A 19747-nucleotide genomic window follows, 5' to 3' on the forward strand; every position below is an offset into this window, starting at 1 on the left:
TCCCCCCAAGCGTGCGCTTGTGAAGGCAGAAATGCAACATAAGTCGGCCAAATTGTAGTGGACCCGCGATACCTGTACTATATCATTTCAGCGGTCGTACGGTGTAGGATTAGTTAATTGTGAAAAATGCAACAATTATATATAAATATCATTTCTCGACAGCACCTTGGCGGGAAGCCGGCCAGCGAGACTCGTCATCTCTTCTCTGGCATTGGTCAATTTTGTGGGAAAGAGGCGGGGCCTAGGCAAGAGGGGTGGTCGAGAGTGTGCCAGCGTATGAGCGCCTGCAACTTCTTCCGCCTCCGGTATGGGAGTGGGCGGAGCTGCCTCTGAGAAGCACGAGAGGAAGGAGGGAAGCGCGCAAATTGAAACGAGGGGGCGGGAGTAAAATCACAAGTCGAATGATAATTTAAACAAAGAGCTAAAATAATAATGTTAATATAAGATAACTAACAAAGAAGATGAGATAGAGGGGTGCGCAACGACAGGGTCCTGGTAAAGGGCCGTGGTTTGTGAGTGTGGCTCTGCCGAGGTGAGTAGAAGAGAGGTTTTTGGAAGATGGGGATGTAAGGGGCTGGTTTTGGTTTTCTCTTATTGAAATTAGTTGAGCTGGAGTAGAAAAGTGGCTAGTCGCACATAAGGTGGAGTAGTCGTTGCAGAACTTCTTTGTGAGCAAAGCGTTGCTTTATTTAGAAGCCTGTTATTTTATATAAAGCATTATATATATTATATATTTTTATATAATGCAGTTCTGACCCGTGGCTTTGTCTTCAGAAGTTGTGTAAGTGTAGCCCCGTTATCTCCAGATTGTTGATTTGTTAGAGGAGCATTGTTCTGAATAGCAATTAGACGCCTCTTTTCTATATAAGGTGGCTAACAACTGAAATAAAATATCCTGGGATGTTTTACTAAATTATGATATATAGTAACATTAACGATGTCTGACATTCCCCCCTACTAAAGGCATAAAATATAACTAAAACCCATTAAAGGTATATATGTAAATCAATTTTCTTGTAACTCTGAGTATAGGTCTGAAAATACTGGTACATAAAAAAAATCTACTGACTAAAGCTATTGAAGGATATTGTGCATGATTCAACTTGTTGAAAATAATGACTTTTTTTGTTTGCATTGTTAAATTTGTGCAGTTGACTTTATGAAACATGGCTATACCATTTGTGGAAGACTGGGATCTAGTACAGACCCTGGGTGAGGGGGCCTATGGAGAGTGAGTATATGGCATACCAACTTATATTTTATGTTGAATGTTTATATGCTGAGTGTTATTCCTGAAATTTTGTCTGGCAGATTGTAGAGGGAAAGATTTGTCTACATCTGTGTATATATGATGTAATGTAAATAGTAGTTATGGTATATGACTACTGCTTTGCTCCTGTATTAAGCAGGATCCAGCTTCAAGGTACTGCCTACCTTCTGGTGTAAGGAGTTTCACAATTTATATTTGTTTGCCGTTCAGATTCTCTTATGATTCCATGCTTTGATCTTACATTACATTGGTGTCTTCTATCCCGCATCAATACCTTTCAGTTCTAGGCAGTTACAAAAGAATTGGCCTGGGCTTTCCAAGGGAGATTACAAGGTTAATGGTTGGAAAATGCATTAGAATTTGGGGAGTCAGGAAGGTTTAATTAGATCTTTTAAGGCTTCTTTTACTAGTCTGTCATAAGCAGTAGTGAATGATTACCACAGCTTAAAAGGGTTTAGCTAGGGATGCACCGAGTTATCCAGTGGTAACTTTACGATGTGCACACGCAAACCATGATTTAAAAAGTCATTTTAATTTTTTTGTGTAGAGGGTGTGTGGGGGCAGAATGGGCGTTTCTGCACTAATCAGCACATGAGCATTTACTGCTTACAAAAAAAGGTGTTGGTATTTGCTCGCACATTAATTTTTGTTAATGGCCGCTTGCTAGTTTACCACTATTTTTCTGGGATGCCAGAATTTACTCTTAAGTTTGTGCTCAAATGCAATAATTGCTGACTATACTCTAAATATACCCTTTAGCGGTTCATTTAGACATTTTGGGCTAGATGCACTAAAGTCAGCGATCATCGCTAAACTGTTTTCACAGCTTTAGCAACGATCGCTATTACTGATCCTATGCACAAAACGGCCCACTGCTTGTTTTTTCCCTCGATTGCCCATTTTCCGATCCGGCCAAGCAAAATTTCCAAGTGATTGATGCACTAACATCGCTTGGATATTCCAAATGAGGTTTTAGTAATTGTAAAAACTGATTTGTCTAGACCTGTCAGTAGCTGTGTTACCGACAGGTCTGTCTGGGGTTTGGGGTTTTTTTTTTTCATTATTTTGTATGTTACACATGCAAAATATCTGTCTCATAAAAAAAATGAAAAAAGTCCCCCACCATTGATGACGGCCCTCCTCAAGAAACCCCCTCCCCCCATCCCCGAACCCAAAACAAATGGCAGGAATGATGCCCAATATCTCTTGCCACGCAGAACACCCCGGAGTCACTACTGCCTCCTCCGCCCCTCCCCCCCAAAAAAAAATGGCAGGAGAGATGCCTACTCCCTCTTGCCACTAGACACCCTCCCTCCCCCCCAATACCTTTTTAAAACATTGAAAGTAGGAAGCCCGCACTCAGGCTCCTGCTTCAGGCCCGCCTGTCTAAATGCCTTCCCAGTGCATTATGCGATGCACGGGGAGGAGGCCAAAGGCCCTGATTGGTTCAGACATTTGTAAGGCCCCTCCCAGCAATTGATCATTTGTGTTTGCATGCAAACTTGATATTGCATCGATCGCTGCTTGGGAATCAGCCATAGAATTGGCCAATAACAATCAAGTCGGTATCTTTAGTGCATCTAGCCATTTGAGAACTTTGGCTGAGTCCTGATGCAAGCGGTGTATGCTGACACACGACTTGTGTTTGGGGGGCAGTAAAGACTAGATCCTGTTCATTTAGGCCCTTTTGTTTGACTGTGCGCTAGTGGCAAAATTAGCACATGGTCATTCATTTGAAAAATGGAAAATCAGCCCATTTTCCAGCTGCTCTAAAAGTGGCCTTAGCACATGGGAAAGACCCACATAAGGGTGTGCAAAGACCACTTTATCCCACAGCTTAGTTAAAGGAGCCTTTAATGAAAAACCTAGTCTTATGTGAGGCATTGTCTACACTATATTTTTACATAACATAAGAATAGCCTTACTGGGTCAGACCAATGGTCCATCTAGCCCAGTAGCCCGTCCTCACGGTGGCCAATCCAGGTCACCAGTACCTTATGTAAGAATTCAATTGTTTAATTCATAGGACTCTACAGAAGAAAATTGTTCCCAATTTAGTTTAGTTTAATATAGTTTATTCAGCTTTATTTTGAACCACATCGAGCCCTAATTTCTAGTGAAGATGTGGTATATAAGACTAAAGAGTGGCTTATTTGAGTGTGGTGTTGTAACTTGGAAAAGGCAGTCTACAAGTCCTAATCCCTTCCCTTTCCCTTCATACCATGGGCTGGCGAGGTGCATTCTACTGTGGTTTAGTAAAAGGAACCCTAGATTAGATGACATTATACTTTCATATCTTAAATTGCTGACACTAACTTAATAGACCAATATTACTTATTTGGCCATGGAGAAACATTGTCGAAACATTATCTATTTTCTCTTCACATAACAGCTATCTTGGAAATTGTAGTCATGTGGCTAATTTTGCTGACAATTGGCATCAATGGAACCATTGCCATTTTCCACATAAGCAGTTAAGCAATGAGAAGACTATCTGATGGTACCCCAGGACCAGGGAAGTAGTATTGGACTAACAGGTAGTGCACTGGTCAGTGGCTTCCTTGTACCTGGAGCCTGGGTCGGGGAATCCCTGGATCAGACAGTCTCTGGTGTTATAACTAGAGAATGACATGGATACTGTTAACCACGGCTAATCCGCAGGAACGGGAGAAAAAAAATCAGCCCTTTGCCACAAGTATGGGAGCAAGGCTTTACACTGCCCCCGTGGAGTGGTAATTGGCCTTGTCCCCGCAATGGATCTGCCACGAGTTACCTGCCCTTGCGAGTCTAGCATCCCTCCTCCCTCACTTCTGATTGCAGGTCAAAACCGGCAAAAAAATCAAACATACTTGTGACTCCCCTGGGTTGGCCCCATTGCGCCTCCTGGGGCAGGCCTACCAGCTTCTTAGAAGCTTTGTGGAAGAAGAGGCAATATCGCACGCAGGGTTGCTCCAGGACCACCTTTCCAGCCGAGTCCCTCCTTTCGATGTAACTTCTGGGAAAACCGTAAGTTACTTCAGAAGGACGGACTCGGCTGGAAGAAGGTCAAAAGTCATCAGTTAAAGCAGAAGTTAAAATATAATTCAACATTTACTTCAAAGTTAAATGCTAATTACAGCTATGCTTTTGTTATAACTAGAGAATGACATGGGGCAGGCAGACTCCTGAAGCCTGGACTTTTGAAAGGAGATCATATCTACATACAAAGAAATGTCTTCAAATTAAGATTCTTGTATAGAGATAAATCTTGAGAGAGAGATACTGAAAATATTTGCAGTTCCTCATGTATAAAAAACACAGGGTCTCAGAGACAGAGACTTACACACATTTTCATCTTTGGTAGAAAGGAACACAAGCTCCCCCTATCAATTTTTTTTTTTAAGCTTAAACACCTGATTCAGACATCTAAATTAGGAAGTCTCAAACCTGTCCTAGGGACCCCAACATCCTGACTGGTTTTTTTGGTCATCCACAAATAATATATGCAAGTGATTACATTTTTGCATGTACCAAACCTTCAAACTGTGGGATACACACATATTTACCTCGGTTTAAAATAGCTTGCAATATCCAGTCTTCTAATTCCCTTTGGAGTGGTAAAGTAGCCTTATGGTTGGAGTGATGGGCTGAGAACCAGACAAATTGCATATTCAGATTCTGCCAATGCTGCTTGTGATTTTTGGCATGTCACTTTAACTCTCCCCCTTAAAAAAGTTTTGCTCTTGATTGTTCTAAGGTATTGCTAGAAATGCTTCTAATGCTGTTGTCTTTCTCACTGTGTTGTCATTAAGCAGTCTTGAATATTCTTTTTATTCTGTGACAGGTGAACACTAGATAGAGGGCTCTGAAGAGAAACATGAGTCTTGGACCTAGAATTGAGTTTGAGTAGCACTTAGAAAATTTATTTTCTTTTTTTTTTTAACCTGACAGAGTTCAGCTGGCTGTAAACCGGCACACAGAAGAAGCTGTTGCAGTAAAAATTGTAGACATGACACGTGCTGCAGAATGTCCCGAGAACATTAAAAAGGAGATCTGCATCAATAAAATGCTGAGCCATGCCAACATCGTTAAGTTCTATGGACATCGACGGGAAGGCAATATCCAGTACCTCTTTCTGGAATACTGCAGCGGCGGCGAACTCTTTGATCGAATAGGTATGGCACAAGGAAACGTTCTTTTAATTGAGTTCCCCCTGTAAGGGGAAGCTGGATTTTTCAAGTAGAAGACTGTAAATGGTAAATTTAACTGAGCTCCTTAATGACTTTCCAAACGTGATGGGTGAGGAATGTGTCAGACATTGCATGTCTAGATTTCAGTAAGACTTTTGGCGTTGGGAGTGGAGGAGTAGTCTTGTAGTTTGGAGCAGAGAATGAGGGAAGCCATGGTTTTAATCTCACTTCAACTAATGCTTTAGAACTTGGGCAAGTCCATTCAATGACTACATTTCCAAAACATTTAGTGCAGTTTACAAAAGAATTAAAAACGGGAACAAATACATTCCCAAAAGGTACAATAAAAGAACACACATTTCAAAATAACATAAATTCTTTAATCAAAAATTTAGCAAATTCCTAAGATGTAAGAAAATTCTGTATGTATATTAGAAAGTAATGAATTTCAATACTTCACTATCTAAAAAAAAAAAAAAAAAAAAGAACTGGTAAAATATTTTTGACATTGAGCTTTACACATTGTCAGAAAATGTAATAACAAGGCATTATTTGTACAAAAACTTCTTGCAGAAAGAAGAGACCTACACATACAACTTAGGCTTTAAATGCCATTCAAATTTTTAAAAAGCAATTCACCCATATAGGTAGCCAATGATGTATAATCAAATATGGGATAGCCTTTTCTGCATTATGAGCATTAAAAATTAACTGCCATGTGCTCAAGAACCAATACACATGTAAGAGATTGCTTTGAACATCCAATGTATAAAATATTACAATAATCTAGGGTTGATTTAATATAGTGGTCTGAATTAATAGAGTAAGACGTTCAAAAGAAAGTTACTTTCTCAGGTACAGTCCCTCTGCAGATTGCAGTCCCTCTGCTTACCAGTTACACCTGAATTTGTTACTTGCCTTGTGCTCAGTTTTGAAAAAGAAAATAAATTTTAAATCCAAATCCTAGATGACTGATGGGAACAACTGGCCACAATTCTTTTTTTCCTTGGCATTCACCTGTGAGTTGTATTCCCTTTCTACTAGCAGCAGATGGAGGTAGAAAAGCCTGACTTTTTTCCCCAGTGGCCACAATTCCCTTTTCCTTGTAATCAACAGCAGATGAATCCAGAGACTAGTGGGATTACGTCCATCAACCAGCAGGTGGAGATAGAGAGAACTGAGTTGTGCACAGCCTCCTGGCCAACCAGTATTCTCTATCTCCAGCAGGCTGATGGATGTGTTCCTCACAGCTCCTGGCTTCTGCTTGTGGATTTTGATCCAGGCCTGGATATTTCAAAGTGAGGGGTGTCTGGCTGAGTGGTGCCAGTTTTAGGGGTTATACCTGGGCCCCTCAAGGTCTCTGCCTCACCCTCTTCTGGGATACACCTGCTCATCGCATGTCCCTTTCCCTATCTGCTGTTGTGCTTTATTTTGCATTATTTTCCTTTCCCACATTAAAAAAAAAAGTTATGAGGCATACCGACTTTCAACAGCGGTTTACATCCTTAAGAGCTTAAGCTCCCTTAATTCTAACAGCATGTGTACCTGCTCCTTGGGTTTCCCTTCCTTATTGATTGCGGGCGAGTGTTTATTTTCTCTCTTGCGCGGTGTCAGGTTTTCGGTGCGGTTAGTGTTTTGGGCGCCTGAAGGAGCTGACAAGGACTCGGCTGAGCATTTGGCCTAGCTCCGTTGTAATTCGGGCGGGAAGCTAGGCTGTCTTCGCTCCTCTATAGAGGGCTCTGACTGGAGAGTTATGTGGGCTTTTCCTGCACGGATGAGCTAAGGCTGTACCAATATCAATGCCCCCTACCATCATAACACCACCTCATCCCTCATATATATAGGGATGAGGTGGTGTTATTATAGTAGGAGGCATTGATATTGGTAGTTGCTAACAGTACATTTCTTCCATCTTAGAGCCTGACGTAGGCATGCCGGAACATGAAGCACAGACATTCTTCCACCAACTTATTGCAGGTGTGGTAAGTGTTTATCACCTTTTGGTTTCAAATTTCTGACTTGTCAATTTTCACAATAATAAAGTCAATGTAACTTCATTCGTCTATACATGTTCTTATTTTTAAAGGAATATCTCCACAGCATTGGAATAACACACAGGGACATTAAACCTGAGAATCTCCTCCTAGATGAGAGAGGTATGTGCGAATAGTGACTGTTTGAAGCTCATATCTTCAGGCTGATGTGATGGACCTCTTACTTTTGATTAGTGTTTTAATTAGCTCTTCTGGGTGGTAAGGTTCCTTTTTGTCTGTTTCAGACCAGTGGTATTTGCCCTTCTGTCAGCAGGTAGAGACAAACCTGCTCTATATATGCTGGTGCAGTCGGAATACCAGTCAGTATTTTGTCTTGAGTCCAGGCAGTTATAGCGGACACATCCCATTCTATGTAGTATTCATTTTGGTATATCCTACTGATCTGGCTGTACCTGATAATTGTGTTGTAACTCCATGAGTCCAGGTTCCCACCAAAGCATGTTGTTTAGACTTCAAAATCCTGGCTTGTTTCTCATCATATATTGCAGCTCTTCCTTTCCATTTAGTTTTCTTATTTCGTACACTCCCTCAACTTCCACTTGGAACCATCTTTGGGTAAATTTTAAGTTATACTTAAATTTTTACTGTGGAGAAGTAGCTTAAAGGTTAATGCAGTGGGCTGAGTTCTTTTTCACTGCAGATCCTTGTGATGCTGGGTAAGTCACTTAACCTTCCATTGCCTCAGGTATAGAACTTAGATTGTGAGCCTACTAGGGACAGAAAAAAGTATTTGCATATAATACATGTAAGCCACTTTGGTTGTACCAAAGTATAGGCAGTATAGGCAGTCCCCAAGTTACAGATGCCCAGCTTAAGAATGATTCATATTTAAGAACGCGGTTGTGGCTTCATTTGATTTCACTGAGCAGTATTTCCAGTGGCAGAGATTCCTACACTTCTCCTGTAGCAGATTCAGGAATGATGCATGACCATATTAAGAACAGTGTGTGATTGGGCATGCTGTACCTTAGAGGGAGCACTGGTAGGGCTGCCAATTGTGGAGCGGTGCCGGACCAGGCAGGAACGCAAACAGCACACGCCTGCCTTCTGCGCCGCTCTGCCTGAACTGAAGAAGAGCCGTCTGGCGAGGGAGACAGGCAGGAGTGCAGAAAGGGGTCTTTAAAAAAAGGTACCGGGGGGGTGCCACTGCTGCTTATGGGGGAGTGGTTGTGCTTGTGCTGCCTATGGAGAGTGTGTGCCTGTGCTGTCTACGGGGGGGGGGGGGGTTGTGCCTCTGCTGCCTATGAGGGGGTGCCTGTGGTGCCTACGGGGGGTGCCTATGCTGCCTATGGATTTTTCGCTCTATAAGACCCTGTCCCTGTCCCGACCTACCACTAGACCACCAGAAGGGGTACAGGACAGGGTGGTGGGAATTTTTTTTTCCTGGGTTTTCTTCCTCTACAGGACGGATGCGTCTTATGGTCCGGTGTATCTTATAGAGCAAAAAATATGGTAAATTAGTTTTTAAAGTGGAGGGATTATTTGTTTACTCTGTGGCAGCTTTGTGATGCTAAGATGTTGTAATAGTTCCTTTGGTATTATGAAACAATTTAATAAAAAGAATATTTCTGTAAAGCTACTTTAAATGCATAGAAGGAAAGTTTGATATGCAGGGCCAGAGGCAGGGAATTCCAAGCCATAGGTGCATCACAAAACAAGAGTAATAGTAGAAGACAGATCGGAACATCTTTCTTAAGTCATTTAATGTGACGTTATAAGAATTGTGTATTGAATCCAAAACCTTATTGATAACCAGTGCTGTTTTATTAGTAAGGGGGGGGGGACATGGTCATACTTGCATTGGAAAGAAGCCCTAACAGCAATGTTCTGAACAGTTTGCAAATGCTTGAAGAAATACTGGGAAAGTCCAGCAAAATGGCATTACAGAAATCGAGCCATGATGCTATACATTACAGCTTTCAAGGAAATCTGCCAAATGTAGTGGAATTGTCTAAATGCCCCCGCCCCCCAAAAAAAACACACAACTTTTTTTTTTTTTTTGTTAACCAAGGTTTTAAAATTTGGCCTTGGAAAGACAAATTTTAGTTGATCAGTAAGCCTAGGTATTTAATTTGATTGACCAAGGTCAAAGGCTCTCCATCCAGGGACAGAACCTCCAGTGAAGGAGATAGTTGCTATTTGGCTTATAAATTGTCCATCATAAAGCGATTCAGAACCAGGCAATTAGTGAAAAGCCATTATTGTGTGGTTAAGCTACAGGAAGGATGCTTTGACAATAGCAATAGTGATTGACTTCCTGGCTGCATCAGCATTTATAAGAAAGCCAAGCAAATCTGTGCTGGCAGAGAAAAGTCTAAATTTGTGAAAAAAGATAAGTTTTCAAGTATTTCCTAAACAAAAGATAGTGGCCACAAGATCTCGAGGAAGCAAGAAGATGATTCTATTAGTAGTCGTATTGAAGGCAAAAGTTGCCTAATTGATTTGAGGTTTTTAAACATCAGACAACTATAATAAATAAAGATTACAAGTATTATATCTCTTAGTAGAACCTTCTAATAGAGTCACTAAATTCAACAGATACAAAGGGGCTTATCCATATTAAGTCTTGAAAAGAGTAATGCAGATTTTAAAATGTATGTGAGCCATGACAAGAAGCCAATGTAAATTTTTTTTTAAATCTTTATTGATTTTTTTTAAACTCTGATAGTGTAATACAAATGAAAAATCATACAAACTGCATGAAAACACACTATTAATTATACAAATATTACATTAAACAATAATTTTTCCCCTTCTTATCTTGATTATTAAAATAATAATACATATGATATGGTTTCAATATTATAATGAAATAATTTAACTCCTTAAAATACATTCCCCCCCCCACCATCCCTGGATGTGCAAGGACTCTAATGGAAATAGAAAGAAGAAACATAACCCTAATTATAATGCAATAAGTCAATGGACTCCATACATCATTAAAGGACTTATTACTTCCCCAACGTTCCGCCATCATCCTTTCTTATACGTCAGGGATGTCCAATGTCGGTCCTCGAGGGCCGCAGTCCAGTTGGGTTTTCAGGATTTCCCCAATGAATATGCATGAGATCTATTAGCATACAATGAAAGCAGTGCATGTAAATAGACCTCATGTATATTCATTGGGGAAATCCTGAAAACCCGACTGGACTGCGGCCCTCGAGGACCGACATTGGACACCTCTGTTATACGTAGTACACACAGTTACCCACCAGAAAGTAAAATTAATCCTATCATGGTTTTTCCAAGTATGAGTAATCAGTTGAACCCCTATTCCTGTCAAGATCAGGAAAAGGTGACTTTTATATTTATCTAAAGTGGGTTTAACATGAAGTAGCGTACTACATATTATCGTCTCATATGACAAGGGGATAGATGATTCAAGAGCGAGATTGATTTGTCCCCAAATTGACTTCCAGAAACCAAGTATCAATGGACAAAAATATAACAGATGATCCAAAGTCCCTATATTAATATGACAATGCCAGCATCTATTAGATTTAGAATTGTCTATTTTTTGTGAACGAACTGGGGTCCAAAAAATCCTATGTAATAAAAATAACCATGTTTGTCTCATAGATGCTGATGCTGTACATTTCAATCTCCAAGTCCAACATCGTGGCCAATGAGATACAGAAATATACTGTTTATAAAGGGACTTTGCATCATCTGTTATATTTTTGTCCATTGATACTTGGTTTCTGGAAGTCAATTTGGGGACAAATCAATCTCGCTCTTGAATCATCTATCCCCTTGTCATATGAGGTGATAATTTGTGGTACGCTACTTCATGTTAAACCCACTTTAGATAAATATAAAAGTCGTCTTTTCATGATCTTGACAGGGGTTCAACTGATTACTCATAATTGGAAAAACCACAATAGGATTAATTTTACTTTTTGGTGGGTAACTGTGTGTACTACGTATAAGTAAGAAAGGATGATGGTGGAACGTTGGGGAAATAAGTCCTTTAATGGAAATAGAAAGAAGAAACATAACCCTAATTATAATGCAATAAAATTAGTCAATGGACTCCATACATCATTAGAGTCCTTGCACATCCAGGGAGGGTGGAGGGGTGGTGGGGGGAATGTATTTTAAGGAGTTAAATTATTTCATTATAATATTGAAACCATATCATATGTATTATTATTTTAATAATCAAGATAAGAAGGGGAGAAAATGATTGTTTAATGTAATATTTGTATAATTAATAGTGTGTTTTCATGCAGTTTGTATGATTTTTTTTCATTTGTATTACACTATCAAAGTTTAAAAATCAATAAAGATTTTTTTTAAAAAAGAACTGGTCACAGCCATTCAGCGAGTGGCCCAGCACTTGTCAGGAGCGCAAAAAACTCACTCCTGCCCAGTACACTGCTTGGCAGCAGGAACTCCCACCAGCCATTCAGAGGGGCTTAGCATTGGACCGTCAGGGATTCAAAAAGGTATGCGGGGGGGGGGGGAGGTTGGAGGAAGGTAAAAAAAATTGTCAGTCGGCCAGGACAGGAGGGTTCCCTCCTGTCCCGGCCCACCAGGTCATATGGCAGGCCCGCGGAGGTCTGCAACAAGTCCATTAGTGGGGGGGGGGGGAATTGCTGACCCTAATATAAGACAAGACCCCCATTTTTGAGCCATTTTTTTTAGTCCCAAAATCTCATCTTATATTCGAGTATATACGGTAGTTAGCCTAGGCATACCTTTGACATAGAGCATTATGTTATTCCTGAATTAGTGGTCATGGAGTGAGGTTTTTGACTGCCTCAGATTTGGCTTTAGTGGTGAATTAGGAACCAAAACTTAACAATTGTCTTCAGTTGTTTTAGCTTTGAAATAGATGCTGAGTGCTAGAGGCATATCAGACCCTTATAAGGGAAAAAGAGGCTTTGAGTTGTATTTTCTCTCCTCCTCTACCACTCATCCTAAGGTGCTTTTAAGTAGGGATGAAGTAAAGCTATGGGTGCTCTGGAAAAAAGATTGGCTCTGACTCCTGAGTCCATCATCTGGACTGGTCTGGTAGGATTGAAGAGGAAATAATAAATATTTGTTTTTAACATATATTCTGCCTGGCTATACTTTCTAATATCTTATGTAGATTTATCTTAAGCAATGCAGTATGATGCAACCTCCTTTCATATAAAAATATTTCAAAATCCTTTACAATAACCTGCAACATATACATTATGAGCAAAAGACAATAACATACAGTACACTCATGTGCCAATTGTATGTTTTTGACATATGGATTGTGATTGGGGACTGTAATCTTGGTTGATATTTAGAAGAGGAAGAGATTACCAGAGAAGCCTCAACTTCTCTGGTAATCTCTTCCTCTTCTAAATATCAACCAAGATTACAGTCTCCTTAAATGTAAAGCTCCTGGAAATGTCCAGCTTTCCCAATTGTTATCCTATTTGTAATATTGCCTAGAAATGTCCACTTATCTTATTTGTTATCGAATTCGCAATTTCTCCTGGAAATATCCAGCTTTCTTATCTCACTTGTAACAAAAAATTGTAACTATCCTGGAAATGTCCAGTTAGCTCTTTTGTAATCCGCCTAGAACTGCAAGGTACAGGCGGAATAGAAGTCACTAATGTAATGTAATGATTGGGAAATAAAATACTAAAGGCAGTATATCTAGGATTACTCGCAGCTCTTTCTTGAAGAATATTTTTTTATGGTCTTGACTAATGACTGGTGTGAAATTGCCATGTAATTGAAATAAGCAACATCTTTAGAAATGCATTATATTTATTATCTGTTGATTTATTTAATTTTGCATTAGCTTTAAAGATCTCCATGCGATATAAAACCTTTTTTTCTTTAACTTGTAATCCTTTGAATAAGGACAAAAGGTGTAATCGCTTATCTATTAGAGACAGACGCTTCGAAACCCATCATCACCGATGCCTAAAAAAATAAGAAAATGTGAATTGTTAGGGTCAGTTTATGACGCTATAAAGCACAGCTTGAGAACGAGGGTTGGACCACTGTGTGTGTGCATGCATATGTGTTATTACATATCAAATAGTTGATCCAATGAAATAATTGGACTCTAACGTTCAAGTTTTGTGGAATTCTTCAGTATATTCAAATTCTGATTTTCAACCCAGTAATAAGTAGAAACATGTAGCAACGGAGCATGCAGTGATATTGTCTCTCTTTTCTAATTGTTTAAGATGTCCTGAAAATTTCTGACTTTGGCTTAGCGACAGTGTATCGGCACCATGGACGTGAGAGGCAATTGAATAAAATGTGCGGGACACTTCCATATGTTGCACCAGAACTACTAAAGAGGAAAGAATTCAAAGCAGAGCCAGTGGACATCTGGTCTTGTGGAATAGTACTCGCAGCTATGCTGGCAGGAGGTGGGAGTCTTGCCCGTTTTGTCATAGTTTTCAACGGTATCTTCTGTGCTGGAGAAAGTCACCATTTTTAACAAATCCATATAAATTTTATTAAAATAAATTTATGCTTAAGAACATGTAATGGTTTTTTCAGCTTTAGATAATGATTTAAAACTTAGGGAAATCTGAAAGTATCTAGTATCCAGCTTAAATATTGATAGGCTAACTAAGGTTCAACTGGCCTTTTCAGGATTCCCATCTGTTAGTCTTGTTCTCTGTCTATACCCGTTTGGCCACCTTAAAATCATCACATGATCACACCCAAATCCTGCTCTTCTGTCATGCACGAAAGTACTTCACCCCCTATCTGTGCTGTGATGTGACTGAGAGATCATAAGCTCATGCAAATCACACAACTTGATATGCTTCACTTCATTCATCTCTTAACGGATTACACTTTTGCACACAGCATGACAGGAATGAATCTCAGCCATGGACAGGATATGTTGGATAATTGGAATCTCTCAGAATTATCCCTTTTTGAAAACTTGCTGCTGTCTCCTTTCAACAGAGCTACCTTGGGATAAGCCTAACGAGAGCTGCCAGGAATACTGTGACTGGAAAGAGAGAAAGTTTTTCCTCACGCCCTGGAAGAAGATTGATTCCTTGCCCTTGGGTAACTGGAGGAGATGACATGATTGGATTGCGCAGTGGAGTGCTCACTAATTGTTGCAGAAATTATGTTCTCAGTTTGTGGAAAAAGCATACCCCCCTTTTTGTGTGTGTGTGTTCAACAGGCTTAATACAAACTAGCCCTCATTTTACCAGGTCTAATGGAAAATAATTAAACTAAACTTCAATTAGTGCAATGCCTTCATCAGCACAGATAAGTTCCAGAGGGGTAGGGTAGTGACCAGTGCATCACACGCTGAAAAAGACATTAAGGTGCATGATCAGTAAAGAGCAAGATGTAAGAGCCTTGTTAGTCAGTTTGCTAGTCTTAATCTGATATTTGACTACTGTAAGAAACTGGTGTTTCATTTAAAAGCAGACTAGATAATATATTGGTAAAATTTTGCAACCTATACTTACATATAGGTTGTAAAATTTTTTTGCCATTTATAAGGTCAAAAGATGAGGGGGATAACCTAGACATGAGTTTACCAGCCTTGTCTACCTGCCCACATTTACCCAGCACCTTCTCTTCCCCCCACCCCCTAATGAATTTCCTCTCAGGCAGAGGGTGCAACCCGGCAGTGTGCATGAGCTTGTACAAGAATGTGCATGCCAACACAAAGAAAAGTGCTAAGAAAAGGTTGGAATACTGTAAGCATAGCTACCCCCCCCTTTCTCCATGTTGTCACTTATATCTGCTACCAGTGGGACTGGGGAGGGGATCCTGGAATTGGTGTGGGTGAGTAGGGAATGGAAGGGACAAGGCAACCTATATATGAGCCATCACATGAGAATAGAAATTAAAGGGGAAAGTAGAGATGAAACTAATACTTGGGGGTGACCTATAGTCTAAAATGCACCATAATTTTAGATAACCGACAGGTTTCTTTTCTTTCTTTTCATTTTCTTATAGCTCTACTCACTAAAATGTTGACAGAAAATCCTGCTGCTCGGATCACGATTGTAGACATCAAAAAAGACCGATGGTACATAAAAGCTTTCAAAAAAGGTATATGGCTTCCTAAGCAGCTTTGCATTTACAACAGAATGCTGTTGGCTCCATGTAAGAAGTAGGGAATGATACGGGGGCAAAATTTGTCCTTATCCCCGTGGTTAACTGGGCACCCATCCCCATCATCCTTTAATAAGGAGAGAGGGAGGAATCAGTGTATGAATGGGCACAGCCACCGATCCTCAAGCCTTACATTGAAGAATACTGGTATAGAAGGACAAATTCTATCCTCGTGCCATTTTCTATTCAGAAGGAAATAGGTTGGGCTAGTCTTTAGCAGCTCGCATGTGGGGATTTATCCCGCTCTGAAGGGTCTGGACTGCTGTTCTTCTCCCTACTTTGAGGAACAGGAGAGGGGAAATCAAAAGTACAGTGAATAAACACAGCAAAAAAAAAAAAAAAGCACATTGCATCCCAAGATAGGAGTGAAAAAGTACACTTTATTGAAGGACATGACACGGTTCATGTTTTGGCAGTACACCTGCCTCAGGGGTCTGCAGTGCTGATAATTCAGGAAAAAAACCCTTTTCTGCTCAATCAAAATTGGTTAAGCGAATTCAACACACTGGTTATAATGCCATATTGAATAATTAGAAATAAAATAATAATAAAAAAAAAAAATTAATGCCATATTGAAATTGCTTACCACTAGATTCTGTATAGGTTGCACAAAATTGGGTGTGCAAATCTGGGCGTGGATCAGTGATCTGCTTGCAAACTAATTAGCTGATTAGCTACTGATAATCAAAAACTCCTAATTACTGCTGAGTGCTAATTCATGGGTTTTCCCTATGCCAGTGTCCCGCAAACTTTCTTGAGCCACAGCACACTAAAGCTAGAGGCTGCGGCTCGAGGCACCCGGAAGTGCGCAGATGTCACCTTGATGACATCATGTGCATGTGCGCGCGACTTCATCACTTCGATGGCTGCGCATGCACCAAGGCCCTACAAAAGGGCCCTGAGATGCCAATGGGGGGTGCTAGCAGGAAAGAGGGCTGGAGAGGAGAGGTGCTAGCGCCTGCTGATTACCTATAGGACGTGCCTTTTGCCACAAGAGGCAAATCCTGTGGACAGTCAGCTGGTGCCAGAGCCTCTCCTCCTCCTCTGTGTGCCCTGGCACACCTGAAATCTCAGGAGGCACACTAGTGTGCCGCAGCACATAGTTCGAGATATACTGCCCTATTCTATGCATTTAAATTTCATAGTGTGCACTGGCAAAGACATAAGAACATAAGAATTTGCCTCCGCTGGGTCAGACCAGAGGTCCATCGCGCCCAGCGGTCAGCTCCCGCGGCGGCCCATCAGGTCCATGACCTGTAAAGTGATCTTTTGTCTAGAACCCGTTCTTCCCTAATCCTTTATCCTTCAAACCCCTTTTCTTTTTATCTATACCCTTTCTTTCTACTTTATCTGTAACCTTCAATCCCCTTATCCTTCAGGAATTTATCCAGTCCCTCTTTGAAACCCCATAATGTAGTCTGACCTATTACACCCTCCGTTCCATTCCAGGTATCCACCAACCACTGTGTGAAGAAGAATTTCCTAGCATTGGTTCTAAACCTGTCCCCTTTCAATTTCTCCGGATGTCTTCTTGTTCTTGTAGTTCCCAGTACGCTAAAGAACCTGTCCCTCTCTATGCCTCTCATAATCTTGTATGTCTCTATCAGGTCTCCTCTGAGTCTCCGTTTCTCCAGGGAGAAGAGCCCAAGTTTCTCTAACCTCTCAGCGTATGAAAGATTTTCCATACCCTTTATCATTCGTGTGGCTCTTCTCTGGACCCTCTCAAGTATCGCCATATCCTTCTTAAGGTATGGTGACCAATATTGGACACAGTACTCCAGATGGGGGTGCACCATCGCCCGATACAGCGGCAGGATAACTTCCTTTGTTCTGGATGTAATACCCTTCTTGATAATACCCAACATTCTGTTTGCTTTCTTAGAGGCCGCTGCGCATTGTGCCGTTGGTTTCATTGTTGTATCCACCAACACTCCCAAGTCCTTTTCAAGGTTGCTTTCCCCCAGTACCAACCCCCCCATTGTGTAGCGAAACATCAGGTTCTTTTTCCCTGTATGCATATAAGAACATAAGAATTTGCATGGGTTGGGGTCATTCATAAAAATTAGGCATTATGGTATGAACTTTTACACTAGCCTTTGGCAGACATAAATACTCACATTGAAAGATAGGCGCAAAGGCCCTGATTCTGTAAACAGCACCTAACTGCTAGATGCCGTTGAGTGGAATTGCATATCAATCATTTAGGCGCCGATTTATAGAACCGCGCCTAGTGGTGCTTAAGAGGTCTTAGGTACACTGCCATTTAGGCCAGGATTTTCTTGGCCTAAATGAGTGCACTTAAATCAAACCACACCCAAAATCCACCTCTAACTATGCCTACTTGCCAGTAGGTGTATCGGTGTTGATGCTTACCTCAACACACTGCACTCGGTAATATTTCAGCCAGATAAAAGGAAGTGTGCATGAATGCACACTCATTATTGTTTAGATCTCTCTCTCTCCTTAACACTCGTGTAGATCTCTATCCCATTATCACTTGGGGTGCACAGTCAAGTTGACTACCTTCTATCTAGCCGAAATGTAAATATTTCCTTTTTAACATTCAATGGGTGTGCACTCATTTAGGCTTCCTTCTATGTGGCTGAGGTTTGATCTCTCTCTCCCCCCCCTCTTTTACCATTCATATAAGCCACCCATCTGGCTCACATGTAGATCTCTATCTTCCCTTACCATTCAGTGAGTGCAGGGTTTGCTCTATCTGGATGACGTAGATCTCTTGTTCATTGAGTGCACACTCAGGCTTCTTTCTGTCTGGCTGACATGTAGATCTCTCTCTTGCTCATTGAGTGCACACTCGCGTAGGCTTGTTTCTTTCTGGCTGACATGTAGATCTCTCTCTTGCTCATTGAGTGCACACTCGCATAGGCTTGTTTCTGTCTGGCTGACATGTAGATCTCTCTTACAGGGTCACCCTTGGAGATGTTTAAAAACAGATTCTATTATGTTTGAATATGTGGGTGTGTAAGCATGAAATATGGTGCATAAATTGTTGCATCCTGTTGACGGGCAGTGAGCCTCTTCTATAGAAAATTTAAATATAAAGTTAGCATTAGTGTGCCTAAGTTTAGTTGCGGTCATTTATGCCAAGTCTGTGTCTGGCATAACATGTCAGTGCCTAATTGCAACATTTAATGCATAATTTACAGAGTTCTGTAAGCTAAGTATGGAAATGTCAGCCCATTCCCCTCCTCTGTGAACGCCCCTTGACAATTATGTGCTAATCAGTTTTAGTGCGCAATTATAGAATAGTGGTTTAGGCACATACTGCCATTTGACGCGTTTTGATTTATTTATTTGATATACCACTTTGCACAGGAAAATATGAAGTGGTTTACAATATAAACAATATATACTACAAAAAAAAAGTTTACAATAGTTATTTATGAGAATGGCAGTTTTCTGTAAATTTAAGTGCATAAATAGCGCATTGAGGGGTCCTTTTACTAAGGCGTGCTAACAGCTAGCGCGCCTTAGTAAAAGGACCCCAGAGTGAGGTGAGTGGGGCACATGCTGTAGTGTTGATGGACAAGCACTGCTATTCAGTACTTTTAACTACAGTGGAACAAAATCTTTCCTCCATTCCAAGCTCTTTTTGGCATTTATTTTTTTCCAAATATTGATATTTGTCAGTGTCCCAGATCCCTCTTTTCAAGTCTGCTTATTCAGAATTCATATTTTTATGAAAACAAAATGGTTCACTGTAACAGAAAAGAACTTTCTTCCTTCTGAAAAGGTGACAAATTGGAGCTGTATTTCAAATTGAAAGTGTGCCCTCTGCTGGCCAAATAAAGTAAATAATTTTATTTCATTTTAAATTGGTGCTTATTTTTTTGTTTCTAGAGATTTAATTTTGGGTTTGATTTAAATTTGGAGTGGCAGTATCATAGTTAAGTCATTCTGCATTACTATTTTTAACAAATTAAATAATGTGTATGTCTCATCATGTATATATTAACCATTCTTTCAACTTTAATGCCAGTTCCACCTTTATAACTTTTTTATTTATGAAGGTCCTAGTTCTTTTTACTCTGTGTGTAAAAAAATTAAATAAATATGGGTTTTGGGTTTTTTGTTAGAGAATTTGTCTACTGCAAGCCTTTTGGGAGCATGTTTATAGTTATATTTAACATGCTGAA

At 40.3% G+C, this 19747-nt stretch overlaps 1 protein-coding gene across 2 annotated transcripts in view; it reads left to right on the plus strand.

The window, feature by feature from the left end:
- The first annotated feature begins 297 nt into the window (after positions 1 to 297).
- Positions 298 to 19747, plus strand: part of CHEK1 (checkpoint kinase 1) — a 43840-nt gene continuing 24390 nt past the window's right edge. Inside the window, exons 1-8 of one of the 2 annotated variants that reach the window (XM_033945745.1) lie at positions 298 to 532; positions 1152 to 1231; positions 5201 to 5424; positions 7357 to 7421; positions 7526 to 7595; positions 13676 to 13864; positions 14415 to 14519; positions 15432 to 15527. In XM_033945745.1, coding sequence (XP_033801636.1) covers positions 1167 to 1231; positions 5201 to 5424; positions 7357 to 7421; positions 7526 to 7595; positions 13676 to 13864; positions 14415 to 14519; positions 15432 to 15527 — 814 coding nt within the window. In that variant the 5' untranslated portion in view covers positions 298 to 532; positions 1152 to 1166. Of the gene's footprint in view, positions 533 to 663; positions 782 to 1151; positions 1232 to 5200; positions 5425 to 7356; positions 7422 to 7525; positions 7596 to 13675; positions 13865 to 14414; positions 14520 to 15431; positions 15528 to 19747 lie in introns of those variants that run through there. The other variant, XM_033945747.1, reaches the window with a different exon arrangement.

This window comes from Geotrypetes seraphini, chromosome 5 (genome assembly GCF_902459505.1).
Source record: "Geotrypetes seraphini chromosome 5, aGeoSer1.1, whole genome shotgun sequence".
Classification (NCBI taxonomy): Eukaryota; Metazoa; Chordata; class Amphibia; order Gymnophiona; family Dermophiidae; genus Geotrypetes; species Geotrypetes seraphini.